Source organism: Bubalus bubalis, chromosome 4, assembly GCF_019923935.1.
Source record: "Bubalus bubalis isolate 160015118507 breed Murrah chromosome 4, NDDB_SH_1, whole genome shotgun sequence".
Taxonomy (NCBI): Eukaryota; Metazoa; Chordata; class Mammalia; order Artiodactyla; family Bovidae; genus Bubalus; species Bubalus bubalis.
This window is the reverse complement of record NC_059160.1, coordinates 128,903,776-128,924,520: the sequence shown is the minus strand read 5'-3', so window position 1 is coordinate 128,924,520 and position 20,745 is coordinate 128,903,776. Positions and strand designations below refer to the sequence as shown.

The 20,745-nt window shown below is 43.3% G+C and overlaps 1 protein-coding gene and 1 non-coding gene across 7 annotated transcripts in view; both read right to left on the bottom strand.

The window, feature by feature from the left end:
• Window positions 1–20,745, bottom strand: part of MTR (5-methyltetrahydrofolate-homocysteine methyltransferase) — a 125,189-nt gene that overhangs the window by 47,677 nt on the left and 56,767 nt on the right. For all 6 annotated transcript variants that reach the window (XM_006050165.4, XM_006050167.4, XM_006050166.4 and 3 more), the window contains 3 exons: window positions 14,111–14,290; window positions 11,503–11,619; window positions 11,056–11,196 (listed from right to left, as the gene is read on the bottom strand). In XM_006050165.4, coding sequence (XP_006050227.3) covers window positions 11,056–11,196; window positions 11,503–11,619; window positions 14,111–14,290 — 438 coding nt within the window. The remainder of the gene's footprint in view (window positions 1–11,055; window positions 11,197–11,502; window positions 11,620–14,110; window positions 14,291–20,745) is intronic.
• On the bottom strand, window positions 2,819–2,891 carry TRNAE-UUC. Its single transcript has one exon. It is a non-coding gene; the product is annotated as a tRNA-Glu (tRNA).

The following is a 20,745-nucleotide window of genomic DNA, read 5'->3' as shown; positions in this document are numbered from 1 at the left end:
ATATCCATCATCTCATATAGGTAGAGAATAAAATAGAAAAAACATTTTTTTTCTTGTGATGAGAACGCCTGAGTTTTCTAACATCTGTCATATATATTATACACCAGTGTCAATGATATTTATCACATTGTACATTAAATCCCTAGTAATTATGCATCTTAAGAGGAATTCCCTTCATCCAATTTTCCCTCCTGTTAGCCCCTGCCTCTGGTAACTTCAAATCTGATCTCTTTTCCTATGAGTTTTTTTTTTTTTTAAGCATAATCGACCTATAATTTTAGTTCCTGGTACAGAGAAGGCAATGGCACCCCACTCCAGTACTCTTGCCTGGAAAAATCCCATGGACAGAGGAGCCTGGTGGGCTGCAGTCCATGGGGTCGCTAAGAGTCAGACATGACTGAGTGACTTCACTTTCACTTTTCACTTTCATGCATTGGAGAAGGAAATGGCAACCCACTCCAGTGTTCTTGCCTGGAGAATCCCAGGGACGAGGGAGCCTGGTGGGCTGCCATCTATGGGGTCGCACAGAGTTGGACACGACTGAAGCGACTTAGCAGCAGCAGCAGCACACAGTATAGTGATTCAGTATTTCTATAATTATAAAATGATCCTCACTAGGATTTGAATGTTCAGTAGAGAGACAGAGTGAGACTCCATTTTTTTTTTTTTTTTTTCCTTCTTTCCTAAAAGATAGCATCTTGGGACCAAAGATTTCCAGGACAGTAAGAAAAGCTAAAGCTGATATCTGATGAGCTTTTAAAGTTCTCACATAGCACCATCACTACCCAGATATGTGAAGAGTCTGTAACAAAGGCAAGTCAGAAATTGTCTTAGAGGTGGGCACACTGTGAGGTACAAGACATAGACCGTGCTCTCAAGGACTTTGCCATATCATAAGGTAGATGGAAATACACAGAGAAAGGTAGGCTACAAGAGAAAGCCTGTGCCAAGTGCTGAATGAGAAGATGACGGAGAAGGCAATGGCAACCCACTCCAGTACTCTTGTCTGGAAAATCTCATGGATGGAGGAGCCTGGAAGGCTGCAGTCCATGGGGTCAGTAAGAGTCGGGCACAATTGAGCAACTTCACTTTCACTTTTCACTTTCATGCATTGGAGAAGGAAATGGCAACCCGCTCCAGTGTTCTTGCCTGGAGAATCCCAGGGACGGGGGAGCCTGGTGGGCTGCCGTCTATGGGGTCGCACAAAGTCAGACATGACTGAAGCGACTTAGCAGCAGCAAGGTAGATGGAAATACACGGAGAAAGGTAAGCTACAAGAGAAAGCCTGTGCCAAGTGCTGAATGAGAAGATGACACAGACAAGGCTAGGAATTTTGAGGACAGAGTGATCATCACAAACTGGAGTGGTGAAGAGAGTTTGAAGAAGCTGACAGATTCAGCAAAGGGACAAAATCGTGATGATCCTGGGATGGAAGGTGAATTGCATATCTGTTTCTTCCATCTCAACTGATGTCACTCGTTGCCCAAATCTGAAATCTAAGTATCACTCTTGACTCTCCATCCAGTCTTCGCATTCAATTGTTACCTAGCCCTAATAATTACACCGCCTCAATATTTTGCTCTACTCTGCTTCCAATTTCATAGTTCAAGCATCTAACTGGTCTCCACAGCCCAGGATCACCCTGGCCCCCAATGCGTCTTCCACACTGTAGCCACAGGGGCCTTTCCAAAATGCAAACCTGATCAAACTGCCCCCATGGGAAGATTCACTGTAAACTCCCTGCTGCTGCTGCTAAGTCGCTTCAGTCGTGTCCGACTCTGTGCAACCCCAGAGACGGCAGCCCCCAGGCTCACCCATCCCTGGGATTCTCCAGGCAAGAACACTGGAGTGGGTTGCCATTTCCTTCTCCAATACATGAAAGTGAAAAGTAAAAGTGAAGTCACTCAGTCGTGTCCGACTCCTAGCGACCCCATGGACTGCAGCCTACCAGGCTCCTCTGTCCATGGGATTTTCCAGGCAAGAGTACTGGAGTGGGTTGCCATTGCCTTCTCCATATTGCTCTCCAAATGTTGTATTGATTCCTTTTCATGCTGGACAATGTCTGAACCAGTTGTCTCCCAGCTTCATCTTCTGCCATTCCTGAAGAACTCAGCCTATCTTGAACATCTCAATTCCTTATGTTCTCCATCATCTCTCATCCTTGGCCCTTTACATCCACTCATCTGACAATCTTTTCTTTAGCACCTACCAGAATACCAGGCCACAGCTAGACATAGACACTCCTCCTCTGGCAGAGAATACCAGTACTGTACCCCAACCCCAAACTTTAGCCTGGCTAACTCCTGTTGAGCTCTCAGGTTCCCCCTAACCCATCACTCTGGGAGGCTTTTCCTGACCACCTCTACCTTTGGGTTCGGTTCAGTGGCCCTCCTAAGCAGCCTACAGCATCCTGTGCACGCCTTATCACAGCATCTCCCCACCACACTGGATGACAACTGCCCCTACGTACTTGTGCACGTCTCACTGCACCGCAGGCTCTACAGGGGCATGCCTCTCTTATCAGCTAGATCCTCTAAGTTCAGAAAGGACAAAGCAGAAAACAAAACATGGGTAAATATTAGCTGAATGATTGAAAGCTGAATGAGAACCGATTTCCCAGAGCAATGATTGTGCAGGATAGTAGAGGCCAAGCCAAAGAGTGCTAGGAATCCACACTATGGAGTTTGGATTTAACCTTCCAGGCAACTGTGGCAAGGGTGGAGGTGGGGGAATGACAAGAATTCTGAAGCTTCAGAGTAACATTCCAAGTAGTATTTTTTCACCAAGGAAGTGAGACACACGGCTTGTGGGATCTTAGTTCCCCAACCAGGGATTGAACCTGGGCCCTTTGCACTGAAAGTGCCAAGTCCTAACCACTGGACCACCAGGGAATTCCCACCAAAGTAGTATTTTTAAGAGAACCCTAGAAAGGGGAGAATGTTTTAGTACTTCATGATGAAAGCCTGAACTACAGTGGTAGGAACAGGAAGAGAAGGAAAGGACAAACATAAAAGTATTAATGGACAGCATGGAAGAAGGAGGACTGGGAGGAGCTCCAGGACTGAGAGCTGGGGTGGTAACTGATCACACAGGGCACTCTCACATGCCAAGAGACTAATGCTGCTCTCATATGACAAAAAAAACCTTAAAGAAGATGGCAATTAAAAAATGTAAAGCAATCTTGAGAAAGAAGAATGGAACTGGAGGAATCAACCTGCCTGACTTCAGGCTCTACTACAAAGCCACAGTCATCAAGACAGTATGGTACTGGCACAAAGACAGAAATATATATCAATGGAACAAAATGGAAAGCCCAGAGATAATTCCACATACCTATGGTCACCTTATCTTCGACAAAGGAGGCAAGAATATACAGTGGAGAAAAGACAATCTCTTTAACAAGTGGTGCTGGGAAAACTGGTCAACCACTTGTAAAAGAATGAAACTATAACACTTTCTAACACCATACACAAAAATAAACTCAAAATGGATTAAAGATCTAAACATAAGACCAGAAACTATAAAACTCCTAGAGGAGAACATAGGCAAAACACTCTCCGACATACATCACAACAGGATCCTCTATGACCCACCTCCCAGAATATTGGAAATAAAAGCAAAAATAAACAAATGGGATCTAATTAAAATTAAAAACTTCTGCACAACAAAAGAAACTATAAGCAAGGTGAAAAGACAGCCTTCAGAATGGGAGAAAATAATAGCAAATGAAGCAACTGACAAACAACTAATCTCGAGAATATACAAGCAACTCCTGCAGCTCAATTCCAGAAAAATAAATGACCCAATCAAAAAAATAGGCCAAAGAACTAAATAGACATTTCTCCAAAGAAGACATACAGATGGCTAACAAACATATGAAAAGATGCTCAACATCACTCATTATCAGAGAAATGCAAATCAAAACCACAATGAGGTACCATTTCATGCCGGTCAGAATGGCTGCGATCCAAAAGTCTACAAGCAATAAATGTTGGAGAGGGTGTGGAGAAAAGGGAACTCTCTTACACTGTTGGTGGGAATGCAAACTAGTACAGCCACTATGGAGAACAGTGTGGACATTCCTTAAAAACTGGAAATAGAACCGCCTTATGATCCAGCAATCCCACTGCTGGGCATACACACTGAGGAAACCAGAAGGGAAAGAGACATGTGTACCCCAATGTTCATCGCAGCACTGTTTATAGTAGCCAGGACATGGAAGCAACCTAGATGTCCATCAGCAGATGAATGGATAAGAAAGCTGTGGTACATATACACAACGGAGTATTATGCAGCCATTAAAAAGAATACCTTTGAATCAGTTCTAATGAGATGGATGAAACTGGAGCTTATTATACAGAGTGAAGTAAGCCAGAAAGAAAAACACCAATACAGTATACTAACGCATATATGGAATTTAGAAAGATGGTAACGACAACCCTGTATGTGAGACAGCAAAAGAGACACAGATGTATAGAACAGTCTTTTGGACTTTGTGGGGGGTGGGGATGATTTGGGAGAATGGCATTAAAACATGTACGATATCATATAAGAAATGAATCGCCAGTCCAGGTTCGATGCAGGATACAGGAAGCTTGGGGCTGGTGCACTGGGATGACCCAGAGGGATGGTATGGGGAGGGAGGTGGGAGGGGGGTTCAGGATGGGGAACATGTGTACACCCATGGCGGATGCATGTTGATGTATGGCAAAACCAATACAATATTGTAAAGTAAAAAAAAAAATTAATAAATTAATTTTTAAAAATGTATTTTTTCAGCATTATTTATAATAGAAAAAGACAGAAACAGTCTATGTGTTCATCAGTGAATGAATGGATAAAAAAAGTGTGATATACCATATATATAATGGAATATTATTCTGCCATAAAAAGAGGAAATCCTGCCATTTGAAACAGCATGGGTAGAACTTGAGGGCAATATGCTAAGTGAAATAAGTCAAACAGAAAGGCAGATACCATATGATCTCACTTATACTTGGAATCTAAAAACAGAAACAAATGTGGTGATGGATGTTAACCAGACTTACTGTGATGAGCATTCCATAATATATACTGATATCAAATCATTAAGCTATACATCTAACACTAATATATGTTGATCATATCTCAATTTTTAGATCTAAAAATGATAAAATCCATAGATTATATACTCTGACATTTATTTAAGAGAAAATACAAAACTAGAGCAGTGTGACACCTCCCCCATCCCCCCGCAAAAAAAAGAGTCCTTCTAAAGCTCACATTCTCATCACTTGACATATGTAAACATCACTTGTCCTGTCAACCACACAATCAGGCAATTCCTGCCTGTGGGATGGAGTCTGATGAGTAAAAACAGGGCAGAGTGTTCCAAATACTCTTGGAAAAAAGGCCAAGTGTGTTCACAGAAAAACAGCAGTGTGCCACATGGAAGGGGCAGGGAGGGGGCAATGCTGTGTAATTGTGAACAGTAGGAAGCGAGGATGCAGTGTGTGGCCCGTGAGGATTTCTCACCGTGTACAGAGTTTCATTATCACACCTGATAAATGATAAACACGCTTCAGAAAATCAATATTCTAAATGGTACCATTTCAGAGCAGCTATTTCAGAAGCATGACCCGGCACACTGGGTCCATCTGCTTTCCAACTAGTTATTCGGTAGGACGCTCTCCATGATCCAAACATAAGTTGTCGCGGCCTCACACACTGAGCAGCCCAGACACTAGACACATGGAGAAAGCTTCCAAGCACAGTGGCTGCTCAACCGCTCAACTGGCTACCCCTTCATCTGCTTCTACTGCTCAAGAGTAGCTCCCCATTAGTAAGGTGCCTTATGAGGACATGTATTTTATTTCTGATATCAAACTGAACCAGCACCAAGGGAGGAAACTGCTCAAGCGAAAACCAAAGGGGAGTGTGAGCACCCACTGGCAACAAGAAAACCAAGGCCAGATAAGGAACAGAGACCTTTTTTCTAGAAAAGCATCAAGAATACTTACATCTGATAAACCTATCATCTGCTGAAGATTCTAAGCTGAAAATGCACTTACTTACGTAACCCTCCAAACATCATAGCTTAGCCCCTCACCTACCTTGCATGTAGGTGGGCTTCCCTTGCGGCTTAGAGGTTAAAGCATCTGCCTGCAAGGCGGGAGACCTGGGTTCGATCCCTGGGTTGGGAAGGTCCCTTGGAGAAGGAAATGGCAACCCACTCCAATATTCTTGCCTGGAGAATCCCATGGACGGAGGAGCCTGGTGGGCTACAGTCCATGGGGTCGCAAAGAGTCGGACACGACTGAGTGACTTCACTTTCACTTAACCTTGCATGTGCTCAGAACACTGACATTAGCCTATTATTTCAGCAAAATCATCTAACACTAAGCTTTTTTTTAAAATAATAAAATGTTGACTATCTCATGTAATTTATTGAATACTGTCCCAAGAATGAAAAACAGAATGGCGGTGTGGGTCCAGAGTGGTTGCCAGTGGTTGTTTTCCCCTGAGATGGCAGGCTGAACAGAAGCTGCGATCTGCTGCCTTTGTCCAGCATCACAAGAGAGGATGGTACTGCATGTCGCCTACCCAGGGAAAGGTCAAAATTCAAAGTTTCTCCTGAATGCTTACTGCCTGCATATCATCATAAGTTGGGGACATGTGTATTCTCACAATCCAAGGCCATGCAAGAGCCATCACATCCAGAGATTGTCCCTGTTAACACCCAAACAGTACTGCCCAATGAACAAACTCCACGTGAGATAATGGTCTCATGTTACCTGGAACTTCTTACCCAAGATAATTTAGTCAGCACAGGTCAGCCTGCACCGTACCGAGGCTATTATTTTTCAATAAAGCCCATTAGATTAGGAAGGTCAGAGATAAGACTCTTCCTACCCTTTTCAACAAGAACATTGAATAATCTATCAGATGAAACTTGAGTGTAGACCTTATTATTTGACAATGAAAAGAGATAATCATTCTCTCATGAAGAAAAAAATTCAACCCTTATCTGCCTCACAATATTCCTGCTTTTCATGCTGTTTGCAATCGGTGTACCCTGAGGAATGGTTAAAGAGCTGGCGACTCCTGGCAGTGATGAAAGCATACTTGTTTTGTTATTAATTCCTTAACAGCAACAGAAGTCACCTTGAATGCAGATAGTTAACCTACTTGACAGACGGGGTCAGTGGCTTGTAATAAGTCCTGTGGTTACATAAACAGGGAGGCAATTTTTTTATGATGGATTGATGAAGCCTTGAAATTGCTATTAAGATTTCCCCTCTTACTCTTCAGCTGTCCCTTAGGAGCAAAACCTCTTGGCAGTTTAGCAAGATATAAAGAAACAAAAACTTGTAAACAAGTACTGGAAGTGAATGTAGACCGAAAAGAATGACTGCTATAAAATACAAAACCAACAAAATCTTAAATGAGAATAGTCTCACAAATAAGGAGCCCTCTTTCCTAAGTGAGAGCTGTCTCATCTGGACAGTGGAGAAGATAAGAAAGCACATCACTTTATGGGTTAACTAAGAATGCTTGAGTAGAAGCTACAATGCCCCTCTGGTCTTCAGCAGAACCCTGTCTTAGTTGGCAATTAATGAACAATCTCCTGCCAAGTGGAAGGCAGGCTAAGAAAAAAAGCTGGATATTGTTTCATACTTGTATTCTGGTGTCCAAAGAAATGGCTCAGCACTTTGTCTATCTGAGTAGACATAATCATGGAAATAGGGAAGGAAATCTAGCCACTGTTTCTTATGTAATGAACTGAGAAGAAGAACTTGTTTATATTTGCAACAGTCAAGATCCAGGACATTCTGTCCTGCGTCCATCTAAGAAATTATAAATGTCCTAAGGAATTGAGAGGAGGTCATGTGCTCACTGGCACTGAGTCTGAACTCATCTTTGTTGAGTGAACCTAAGGCTAACATAGGCAGTTTCAGAAATCAAAATCTTGCCATCTGTGACATGGACAAATCAAGGATGCAATTAACCCTAAGCTGTCCTATCCCTTTTCCAGAACATTTTAGTACTCTTCAAAGGAAGAGGAAAAGTCAGACGTTCTGCCAAAGTTAAACTCATATTTTAACCTAGAGAACATTAAACCAGGTGGTAACATACACAAAGGCATTCTGCCACTTTCCTGGTATGCTCTGTGAGAAAAATTTCTTCCTTTGCCATTGCTTTCTGAAATAAATTATAAAGTAAGTTTTCTTGAAAAAAGATTTCATCTTTCCTTAAACTGAATTCTAGAAAGCAACACCCATGATAGATACTTAATATACCTTAGTTCAGTTCAGTCGCTCAGTTGTGTCCGACTCTTTGCGACCCCATGAGTTGCAGCAGGCCAGGCCTCCTTGTCCATCACCAACTCCCGGAGTTCACTCAAATTCATGTTCGTCGAGTCGGTGATGCCATCCAGCCATCTCATCCTCTGTTGTCCCCTTCTCCTCGTGCCCCCAATCCTTCCCAGCATTAGAGTCTTTTCCAATGAGTCAACACTTCACATGAGGTGGCCATAGTATTGGAGTTTCAGCCTCAGCATCAGTCCTTCCAAAGAAATCCCAGGGCTGATCTCCTTTAGGATGGACTGGTTGGATCTCCTTGCAGTCCAAGGGACTCTCAAGAGTCTTCTCCAACACCACAGTTCAAAAGCATCAATTCTTCGGCGCTCAGCTTTCTTCACAGTCCAACTCTCACATCCATACATGACCACTGGAAAAACCATAGCCTTGACTAGACAGACCTTTGTTGGCAAAGTAATACCTCTGCTTTTCAATATGCTGTCTAGGTTGGTCATAACTTTCCTTCCAAGGAGTAAGCGTCTTTTAATTTCATGGCTGCAGTCACCATCTGCAGTGGTTTTGGAGCCCAAAAAAATAAAGTCTGACACTGTTTCCACTGTTTCCCCATCTATTTCCCATGAAGTGATGGGACAAGATGCCATGATCTTTGTTTTCTGAATGTTGAGCTTTAAGCCAACTTTTTCACTCTCCTCTTTCACTTTCATCAAGAGGCTTTTGAGTTCCTCTTCACTTTCTGCCATAAGGGTGGTGCCATCTGCATATCTGAGGTTATTGATATTTCTCCCAGCAATCTTGATTCCAGCTTGTGCTTCTTCCAGTCCAGCATTTCTCATGATGTACTCTGCATAGAAGTTAAATAAGCAGGGTGACAATATACAGCCTTGACATACTCCTTTTCCTATTTGGAACCAGTCTGTTGTTCCATGTCCAGTTCTAACTGTTGCTTCCTGACCTGCATACAGATTTCTCAAGAGGCAGGTCAGGTGGTCTGGTACTCCCATCTCTTTCAGAATTTTCCACAGTTTATTGTGATCCACACAGTCAAAGGCTTTGGCATAGTCAATAAAGCAGAAATAGATGTTTTTCTGGAACTCTGTTGCTATTTCCATGATCCAGCGGATGTTGGCAATTTGATCTCTGGTTCCTCTGCCTTTTCTAAAACCAGCTTGAACATCTGGAAGTTCACAGTTCACATACTGCTGAAGCCTGGCTTGGAGAATTTTGAGCATTACTTTGCTAGCGTGTGAGATGAGTGCAATTGTGCGGTAGTCTGAGCATTCTTTGGCACTGCCTTGGTCTGACAGAATGTGGTCCACTGGAGAAGGGAATGGCAAACCACTTCAGTATTCCTGCCTTGAGAACCCCATGAACAATATAATATACCTATGACTGCCCAATACACAATAAATGGAAACAAGAAACTTATTTTGGATTAACTATAATTATTCTTACATCTATAGATCAAAAGTGTGCAGACCTCAAGCTTTGAACTGTAGATTTGGACTAGATCCTAACATAAACAGGTATATATAAAAATGTAAAGATATAAAAATGGGTACCAGGTAATCACATGGTCACATAAGAAAATCCAAAATAGTCAATTCGTAGCATGAGATATCGGAGAAGGCAATGGTACCCGACTCCAGTACTCTTGCCTGGCAAATCCCATGGACGGAGAAGCCTGGTAGGCTGCAGTCCATGGGGTCACTAGGAGTCAGACATGACTGAGCGACTTCACTTTCACTTTTCACTTTCATGCATTGGAGAAGGAAATGGCAACCCACTCCAGTGTTCTTGCCTGGAGAATCCCAGGGACCGGGGGAGCCTGGTGGGCTGCCATCTCTGGGGTTGCACAGAGTCGGACACGACTGAAGCGACATAGCAGCAGCAGCAGCAGCAGCAGCAGCATGAGATGTGGCACCCCACTCCAGTACTCTTGCCTGGAAAATCCCATGGATGGAGGAGCCTGGTGGGCTGCAGTCCATGGGGTCACTACAAGTCAGACACGACTGAGCGACTTCACTTTCACTTTTCACTTTCATGCACTGGAGAAGGAAATGGCAACCCACTCCAGTGTTCTTGCCTGGAGAATCCCAGGGACGGCAGAGCCTTGTGGGCTGCCGTCTATGGGCTCACACAGAGTTGGACATGACTGAAGTGACTTAGCAGCAGCAGCATGAGATAGAAAAGTATCTAATAAAATTAAAAGATGCTCCCAGTATACTACTAAACAAACAGGTTACCAAAAAAGCATCAAGAAAAGTTAGATTTTTATAAAAATGTACATGAGTGTGTGTGTGCATGTGCATATGCATGAACATACTTATTAGCACTTTTTGTTTCAGAAAAATAAAACCAAAACCATGAATAGAAGGCTATAATAAAACCTCAACAGTGGTTAATGATGGGTAGTAGGATTATGAATAATTTCTATTTCTTCTTTTGCTTACCCTTATTTTATAAATTTTTAAAAATTAATATGTGTTACTTTGGTCTGAGAAAAATAAATTTTACATTTCAAAATAAACTTACAGAAATACAAATTAAGAGTACTGAAGCAGATATTTAAGGCCTGTTTCTCCTTCCTCGCCCTAATGAAAATACCTTCTCTGGAACTCTCTGTAGAAACCTTCAGTGATCCAAAGACATGGTGCTATCCTTTCTTCCATTCTACAATGAAATACTAGTAACTGCACATTTAAGACAGATTCAAAGAAAAAAAGGAAAAGCCATCCGTCAGAACCTCTCTCCCTACCTGGGCGTAGTGTAAGAGCTTCTCGGTGGCCTCAGGGTCTCTGTTCCAGATGAGGTCCTCACAGAGCTGGAGAAGCTCCTTGTGGATGTCATCATACACAGGAAGGTTTCCAGCATTCACTATTCCCATGTCCATACCAAACTAAGGGCAATAAAAACAAAAATAAGGATTTCCAGTGGTACTCTAAACCAGGGATCAGTGACTCTTTCTGTGAAGGACCAGATAAAAAATACCGTAGGCCACAGCCTCTGTCACAACCACTCAACTCTGCTGCTATAGCATAAAGGCCGTCATAGACAGAATACAAGTGAGAGCGTGTGGCTCTGTTCTAACAAAGTTTTATTCACAGAAAATGGCAGCAGACCAGGTTAGTTTGTGGGCCAAAGTCTGCAAACACTTGCCCTAAGTAAAGGCTGGTGACCAAGGCAAACAGGTGTTCCACTATACCTTGATCGCATGGTACAGGAAAACCCCATGCATTGCCTCTCGAATGGCTTCCATTCCTCGGAAGGAGAAGGACAAGTTGGAAAGACCACCGCTTACTTTGGCTCCAGGCAGCGTTTCCTGGAAAAAATTTTAACACATGAAAAGATTTCCCTAGTTTGCCAAAAGCAGCAATCGTGTTCCTTAAGCTTTTTAAAATAAGAATGGAAAGTAAAAAAAATTATATTAAAGTCCAAAGTAAATCCGAACTTCTTGTACCTAGACACAGATTACAACTTAGATATCAGGGAGACACGAAAGCAATGCTTCATTGTTTTTCCTACTATAATCTCCCTAAGGGAAAAGAAAAATTTCTGCTTTATCTCTGTGTATTTCTACAGTGACCATGATATGGCTACAATACATGGTGAGTGTGACATAAAGTATTTGCTGAATAGGGACTTCCCTGGCGGTCCAGTGGTTAAAACTCTGAGCTTCCACTGCAGGAGGCAGGGGTTCAATCCCTGGTTGGGGAACTAAGATCCCGCATGGTCCAGCTAAATATATATGTGTGTGTATATATACACACACACACACATCTGTTGGATAAGTAACAGAAAAAGAAAGAAACAGTGACAGATAACAGAAGGAAAACCAGAGAGGACAAACAGAGAGAAGTTGGTTATTCATGAGCTACTAGAAGGCTTCTATAGCCTAAAGGAACAATCTCCCTAGTTCACTAGAAACCTGACTAATTTTAAAAGGACAAAAGGAAACTGAGGTCCCCACCACCCCTTATGACATATGAAGCATTAGTTTGCATGTAAAACAGGAACTCTTACTTCCTGTTAGATAGGGTACAGACTAGTTCAAGCATTTTGGGAGAGACAGCTGCCTTTATCTACTACTGGACCCAACCCTTCCGCTTCTGGGTATATGCTATAGGGAACCTCATGAAGAGATACATACAAGAGATGTATACACACAGTTTTGTTCATAACTTAACCCAAACTGGAAACAAACCAAGCATATGTCAACTACAGAACAGTTAATTATGGAAAAGGTAAATGATGGAATATTATACATTAGTAAAATTGAACAAAGCACAACTACAACACAGGTGGATCTTTAAAGTGAGACTGGGTAAGGAAAAAGGCATAAGAATCTTAAGATTCTGTTTATATTAACATGAAGTTCAAAAATATGCAAAACTAACTATACTATTTCTACAGTGAATTCTCACTACTTACTTTCCATGAGTCACTGCAAACACTGAACTGGGGCATGCTGAAAACCACTGCTCCCACAGGAAGTGCAGGGTTAGGTCTGTGAAACTCTGGTCGCAAAACTGTCATCACTGATCAACATATAACCCTGTTTCCTATGTTTCCATTTACAGATATCTTGTTTAATATATACTGTTGATTCCCTAATGTTAAGCTCACAGCCCACAGCATGACAATTCATGTCTAAACAAAGTCCATCTAACAAACATTTTCTCCATGAAGCACATCACAGCCTTTGTGCAGGAACACAGGGCAGCCTTCAGCACAGTGTGCAGGGGCCATTCAAATACAGAAATCAATCAGCAAAAAAAAAAAAAAAAGCTCAAAAATGTGAAAAATGTTGCACTAAACAGGCCATGAAAAGGGTGCTTGTTTACAGAATGAGGGCTGAACCCAGGAATGCAGGGCATTGCCTCTGTTGACTCATCTGGATCACAGCGGTCAGGCACTCAAGAGTTTTCACCACTCTGCAAGTGTGCGTGCCCACGAACGACTGCAGAAGAACCGTCAGTATTGATTTTGGAGTCACAAATATTTTCTTTTTTTTAATAATTTATTAAATTTCTGGCTGTGCTGGATATCTATTGCTGCTCAGGCTTTCTCTAGTTGCTGCGAGCGGAGGCTACTCTTCATTGCAATGCATGAGCTTCTCATCGTGGTGGCTTGTCTTGTCGCTGAGCACGGGCTCTAGGGTGCACGGGCTTCAGGAGATGCAGTACATGGGCTTAGTAGTTGTAGCTCCCGGGCTCCAGACCATAGGATCAATAGCTGTGGCACACCAGCTTCGCTGCTCACCAGCATGTGGGAACTTCTTCCGGATCAGTGATCGAACCTGTGTCTCCTGCATTGGCAGGCAGATTCTTTACCACTGAGCCACCAGGGAAGCCCACAAAAAAATTTTAGTGAGTAGGTGAATTTGCAAATAAAAAACCCAGGATAATTTGGATTGACTATGTATATAGAAGTGTTAAAATCATACAGAAGAGCAGCAAGTAGTACCATAAAACTCAGAATGAGGTGTAATCAGAAAGGAAGAGACACGGGGCACTTTCCATTTCCTGTTTCAGGTCCCAGGTGGAAGCTACTATATGCCTCATAATCATTTATCAAACTCTGTATCTTTTATATATCCCGCAGTGTGTGTGTGTTTTACATCACAATATAAAATAACATAGAAAAAAATTTAAAAAGCTCCTAAATTTCAGAAAGCCAATTTGCTACAAGAATAAGAATGTCAATATTCCTTGCCAATAAATATATATATGTGAGCTCAAGCTATTCACTGAAGCCATATGATAAATCTAAGCAATGTATTGGATAGAAAGGAGAAAAATGTTCATACTTACTTTAATGACTTTTGTTGCATTGATAAAATTAACAGCATACAAGTTATGTTCTTCCATCCCAGTACCAATGGTGAGGATATTAGGGTCAAAGATGATGTCATTTGGATTGAAGCCCAGTTTTTTCAAAAGGAGATGGTAGGCCCGGGTGCACACTCTGATTTTAGTATCTGTTTCTGTTGCCTGGGGAAGGAGTAAAAATGTAATTTGAAATAGAAAAATGAGGTGTTCTCTATGAAAACGGAAGGACCATTCATTTGTCAAAAGCACTTAAGTACCAATGCTTGGATTCCATAGAAATCCAAATGCCAAACAGCCTTTAAACATTTATCAAATTATCTCAGAGGAGGAATTGGTTTAAAGTCCCTTTATGTTTTCATCCACACAACAGCTATAATGCTTCTGTAAAAATCAAATCTCACACACACACATATGGTATATTAACATATAGGTTTCTTAAAAAGACACAAGTGATAAGAATTCAAATAAATGACAAAATTAGTGCCCCTCCTCTCTGGACCTGCCTGCAATGTCACCCAGGCTTTCTTGGCCCTTCACAGATTCAAAGATGTGCATTTATTACCCACCTCCAACCCCACCCATCACAGCATTAGCTAATGTAATATATTTCCAAACAGTGACCCTAGGAAGCCAAGCACTGACTCCAGCAAAGCCCAACCCACCGATGCTTCCTACCTCCCTCAGAATCAGGTCCTGCACCTCCAATTTTAAGATTTTATTTTTACAGAAGCAGTGTAGCTGTTGTGCTGATGAAAACATCTCCTCCCTCATCTATTCCACTCTCCCCACACCACTCCTTTGATGCTCCTGAGACCCACCAAGCTTGTCTTCCCTCAGGGCCACTGTGGGAAGTGGCCACTATCTATTTCTATCCATGGCTGCCGCTGCCTGGAACACACTGTGACATGGCAGCACTCAGGCCTCTGCACAAATGTCCCCTTTTCAGAGAAGCCTTCCTTAATCACGATCTCTAAACCAGTTCCACCACCGCCTTCTGCCTCCTCCACCCCTCTTCATAGCATCTCTCCTCCTAGAAATTATTTTCCATGTTACAGAAAAACCTGAGCGAACTTTTCAGTCAACCCAATATATTTATCTGGCATGTTGTTTGTTTTTTACTTGTTTCTTTAGATATGATTAATTGGACTAGAATCAGTCTTGCTGTACCCCCAGAGCTGAGAGCAGTGCCTGCCAGAGGATGTGCTCAATATTTCTGTTGAATGAATGAATGTACCTCTGACTCAGAGCATTTCTGAACTTTGTCAGGGAAACTGTCTTCAGGTCAAATTTACAATCTCAATGCAAGGCTTATTCAGTGAATTACATGCTGAATGATTTCTGGTTGCAGAAAAAACAAATTTGCTCTAAAGAAAAAATGAATACTTGCTATCACTACAGAATTCCGAAAAAATAAGTAACATACAATTCTGAGTAAATATGCAAAATGTTTTTGAAAAATGGCCAACACCACTGAATGAAGTGTTGAATCTTCGAGGCAGGATACCCTTGACTGGATGTGAATGCTAAGAGTGGTCGAGAAGCAGTTCCTGATCACACACATCTTCACCTCTAAGGGGAGCTCTCCAGGGGCCCACAGGGAGGAGGGGTGAGGATACTCTATGCAGTTCAAGGACATTTAGTGAGGCCCCATCCTCCAGAGAAAGGCATGGTGGTGGTGGTGGTGTTCAGTCGCTCATTCATGTCTGACTCTTTGCAACCCCATGGACTGCAACACACCAGGCCTCCCTGTCCCTCACCATCTCCTAGAGTTTGCCCAAGTTCATGTTCATTGTATCAGTGATGCCGTCCAACCATCTTATTCTCTGACGCCCTCTTCTCCTTCTGCCCTCAATCTTTCCCAGCATCAGGGACTTTTCCAAAGAATCGTCTGTTTGCATCAGATGACCAAAATACTGGCTCTTCAGCATCAGTCTTTCCAGTGAATATTCAGAGTTGATCTCCCTTAAGATTGACTGGTTTGATCTCCTTGCTGTCCAAGGGACTTTCAGGAAGGAGTCTTCTCCAGCACCACAGTTCGAAGGCATCAATTCTTTGGTGTTCTGCCTTCTTTACGGTCCAGCACTCACAACCGTATGCGACCACTGGGAAGACCATAGCCTTAACTATATGGGCCTTTGTTGGCAGAGCAATGTCTCTGCTTTTCAAGACACTGTCTAGGTTTGTCCCTGTATGGAACAACTGATGGGTTCAAGATCGAGAAAGGAGTATGACAGGGCTGTCTACTGTCATCCTGTTTGTTTACCCTATAAGCTGAGCACATCATGAGAAATGCTGGGCTGGACAAGTTACAAGCTGGAATCAAGATAGACCGGAGAAACATCAACAACCTCAGACATGCAGATGATACCACTCTAATGGCAGAAAGGGAAGAGGAAATAAAGAGCCTTTTGATGAGGGTGAAGGAGGAGAGTGAGAGAGTCAACTTAAGACTAAATATTAAAAAAACTAAGATCACGGCAACCAGTCCCATTACCACATGGCAAATAGAAGGGGACAAGGTGGAAGCAGTGACAGATTTCCTCTTCTTGGGCTCCAAAAACACTGCGGACAGTGACTGCCACCATGAAATCAGAAGACGACTGCTTCTTGACAGGAAAAGCATGGTGGGAGGAACACAAAAAAAAACTCACTCAGATCTAGGCTTCTGACTGCTCGCCTACCTTGGTGTTCTTTCACAACTGTCTCGTTGGTCTCTAATCTCTCCCTGTTCCTGTGGCTGCCCAGGTTAGAATTCACCTCCTGCTGGGGATGTGACTTAGCAGATCACAGGTTCTAGGGAACAGACCACAAGGAGGGGGCTCTGTAGCCCCACTGCTCCAGGCTTTAGGGAAGGTAGAAGACTCTCATCTTTCTTAACTGAATGTCTTCGACAACTTCTTACTTCTCCCTTCAATTAGTGATAAAGTTAAGGTTAAAATCAACATGTGAGCCCAGAAGAAAGTGGTCAGGAGCAGGTCACCTAGGGCTGCCTTTTCATCTTCAACTTCAGTTATCCGTTCACCAGAGGGCCAAACAGAGGTCTAGGTTCTAGGCTAACGGCCCAGCTAAGCTCATTAACTGAATAGGAACAGGGGTTTGGGGCTACCAGTGCTGTTACTATTTCATAGTAACCTAGTAGGGTTGGTGAAGTGAGGTGCAAGTCACTCAGTCGTGTCCAACTCTTTGTGACTCCACTGACTATACAGCCCATGGGATTCTCCAGGCCAGAATGCTGGAGTGGGTAGCCTTTCCCTTCTCCAGGGGACCTTCCCAACTCAGAGACTGAACCCAGGTCTCCTGCATTGCAGGTGAATTCTTTACCAGCTGAGCCACAAGGGAAGTTGCGTTGGTAGGTCCTGGTCATTTCTTTCATCTGAGTCATGAATCTATCACTAGGTCAGAACCGAAGCAACCATCAGCTCCATACGAATGAGGTCTTTTCAAATTGTTCTCCCAACACCTAGTACACTACTTGCCACATTAAAAGAAAGCAACTACCATCTGTTGAATAAACAAGCAAATCTCAGAATGCACAGTTTCAAAGGACAGGCCTTTATCAAGCTAGATTCTCCAAGATTCCCTCTGTCCTGTTCTTCAGCCAGGGTGGTGACACAAACATGCTAATAAGCCTCAAGGCTTGAGGATTTTACAGATCCAGAAGGCTCTCAACTCTGCTGGCACATTTGAGTAACCCGAAGGGATTTCTGTTTTCTAATACTAATACCTGTTCCTGAACCTCACTCGAGACCAGTTAAATCAGAACCCTGAAATGAGACCTAAGTAACAGTATTTAAAGAGTCTCTTAGTGATCCTAATGTACAGCCCAGGTGAGAATCACTGATGGGTGAGATGCACCTTCTTAGGCTGAGTTAGAAGAAACCCCAGCGACAATACTGCAAACCTAAGGGCCAAGACGGAGAAGGCAATGGCACCCCACTCCAGTACTCTTGCCTGGAAAATCCCATGGACGGCGGAGCCTGGTAGGCTGCAGTCCATGGAGTCGCTAAGAGTCGGACATGACTGAGCGACTTCACTTTCACTTTTCACTTTCACGCACTGGAGAAGGAAATGGCAACCCACTCCAGTCTTCTTGCCTGGAGAATCCCAGGGACGGGGGAGCCTGGTGGGCTTCCGTCTATGGGTCACACAGAGTCGGACACGACTGAAGCGACTTAGCAGCAGCAGCAGCAGCAAGGGCCAAGAGGAAGGAATAAATATCTTCTCTGATTTTACAATTTACTAGGTTTATCCTTAAGCTGTAGGAAAGCTAGATAGCCATCAGTAGGTAGAAGCTTCGTTAATAAATCCACTGCTCAGCCACAGCATGATTATCAGACACTTAGGGAGAAATAAGATGAATGTAAAATAATTTTTTATTTATTTATCAAGGCTGATACTATGAGAAGGCAAAAAAAAGGATCAAAGACACCCAGATACCATGAAAATGCAGGCTAACAAGAAGCAGAGAAGAAAGGGGACCAACTTCAGAGGCAGCTTAAAGGTTTCAGATGACTGAAGCTGCTTAACATGGGACAGCAGGGGCCGTTCTGCTGCCAGAGTTCACAATGGAAGTGGTAGGAGAGACGAAAATGCCACCGTCAGACAGGCACGACAAGTCAGAAAGAGAAAGGCTGAGAAAGGGAAGTTTCGAAGGGAAAAACAACATGACAAGAGACATCTGGGCTTTACAAAATCACTGAGGGCATAGACTTTGTTCAGAAACCCTTGGAGTGGCTTCTCTACTGTAGTTAACGTGTGAACATGAGCTGAAGGCAAGGGTGAGGACACCCAGAGCCCAGGGAGAAGCAGCAGCCTGAGGGCAGAAATGGAGGCAGGGGATGAAGCTCAGGGGACAGCACTGAGCTGGGAGACGCGAGGTCGCCTTGGAACGTCTCCGGGTTCACTCCTCACCTGAAAGAATGGAGGCTGTGCCCCTGGCAGAACTCACACTTGAGGCAGAATGTGGATGCTAGGAACTTGGGATTAACGGGGAAATGGACAGGATTTCAGACGTGAAGTCAACATTGAGAGGCAACCTGGTGAGGAAAAGAGGACTGCATTTTCCCATCAGCGTTTTGTTTCTCAAGTTCATCTGATGGTCATAACTTGGCCAGGAACAGCATAGTTGCTCCTGGGTTGGGGGATGTGAAAATGAGTTTGGCTTGGAGTCCATGGCCAAGGGTGGGAGAAGGAGGTGGAGTGGGCACAGGTGCTCAGTGCCACGGACGGAAGGACAGCCAGGAGGGGCCCTGGGGAAGCACTATGGAGAGAGAATAAATCTCCACAAGTGGGATTTGGGGGCAGGGTGTGTGTGTTACGGGAGGGGTAACAATGGAGGCTGCCCAGAAAAAAGGGAAGTTGAATAAAGGGAAGTTTCTCCATTAGTTGAGAATTTCTGATTGCTTAGATTTGACCTTGGAGCCAACTATGAAGAGGCAATCTGCCACGCAAGGGATTGGTGTAGACAAAATCGTAGAGAGAAGGTTCATAAGTTGCTTTTTCTAAGGCACTGTTTTCAAATACTATTGAGAACTTCACAGCCGATGGATCAGGCCAGCCAGAGACAGGCTGGTGACCAGGCAGCAGCAGAGCCAACCTGACTGCCCAGTGATATGACACTGACAAAATGCAATGCTGTTGGCCCTGTGCGTGTGTGCTCAGTTGTGTCCAACTTTTTTGTGACCCCAGGGACTGTAGCCCACCAGGCTCCTCTGTCCATGGGATTTCCCAGGCAAGAATACTGAAGTGGGTTGCCAAATTCTTAGTACACATATCAATCCCTGGAAAGAGCAGAGGATGGGTCTGCTTTAGTACCTTCAAAGGGAAAGCTAGGAAGCAGATACAGTAGAAAGAGACAGCTCCCAGGAAGAAAAGAAGACTGACCTACTATCTAGAGATGTATTTAAAACAAATACACCCAAATATTTAGGTAAGACCTACAACCTATCTAGATAAGACCCATAACCTATCTAGTTTTGCCTTCCTTTTAACAGGGCTTCCCAGGTAATGTTCCAAGCCCTAAAAATGAACTCTCTCCCTGCTTTTCAGATCTTTCTGGAATCCTACTGTCCTAGATTTTCCCTGCTTCATCAAGTCTTTCTTCCACTTTCACCAAAACCTCTGAAAGACACTGAATCTTGAAAGGAGCTGGGTCCTCTACTGGCCCTTATATATTCTCAGTGCCCAGAGCCAGCACTTGGCAGATAGAAGAGGATTAAATATGAAAACCTCATTTGTCCTTTCTCCATCAGCCAGATAACATCAGAGAGAAAAATGAGTTGCAGAAAAGAAGTCGCCCCGGATTAAGAATTGGGTAACTCAGAATCAAAAATGGACAAAAGATCTAAAGAAGACATACAGATGGCCAAAAGGCCCACAGAAAGATACCCAACATTGCTAATTATTAGAGAAATGGAAATCAAAATTTGCAAATCAAAATACCTATGATGAGGTATTACCTCACATCAGTAAGAATCAGTTCAGTCACTCAGTCATGTCCGACTCTTTGCGAACCCATGAACCACAGCACGCCAGGCCTCCCTGTCCATCACCAACTCCCAGAATCTACCCAGACCCATGTCCATTGAGTCAGTGATGCCATCCAACCATCTCATCCT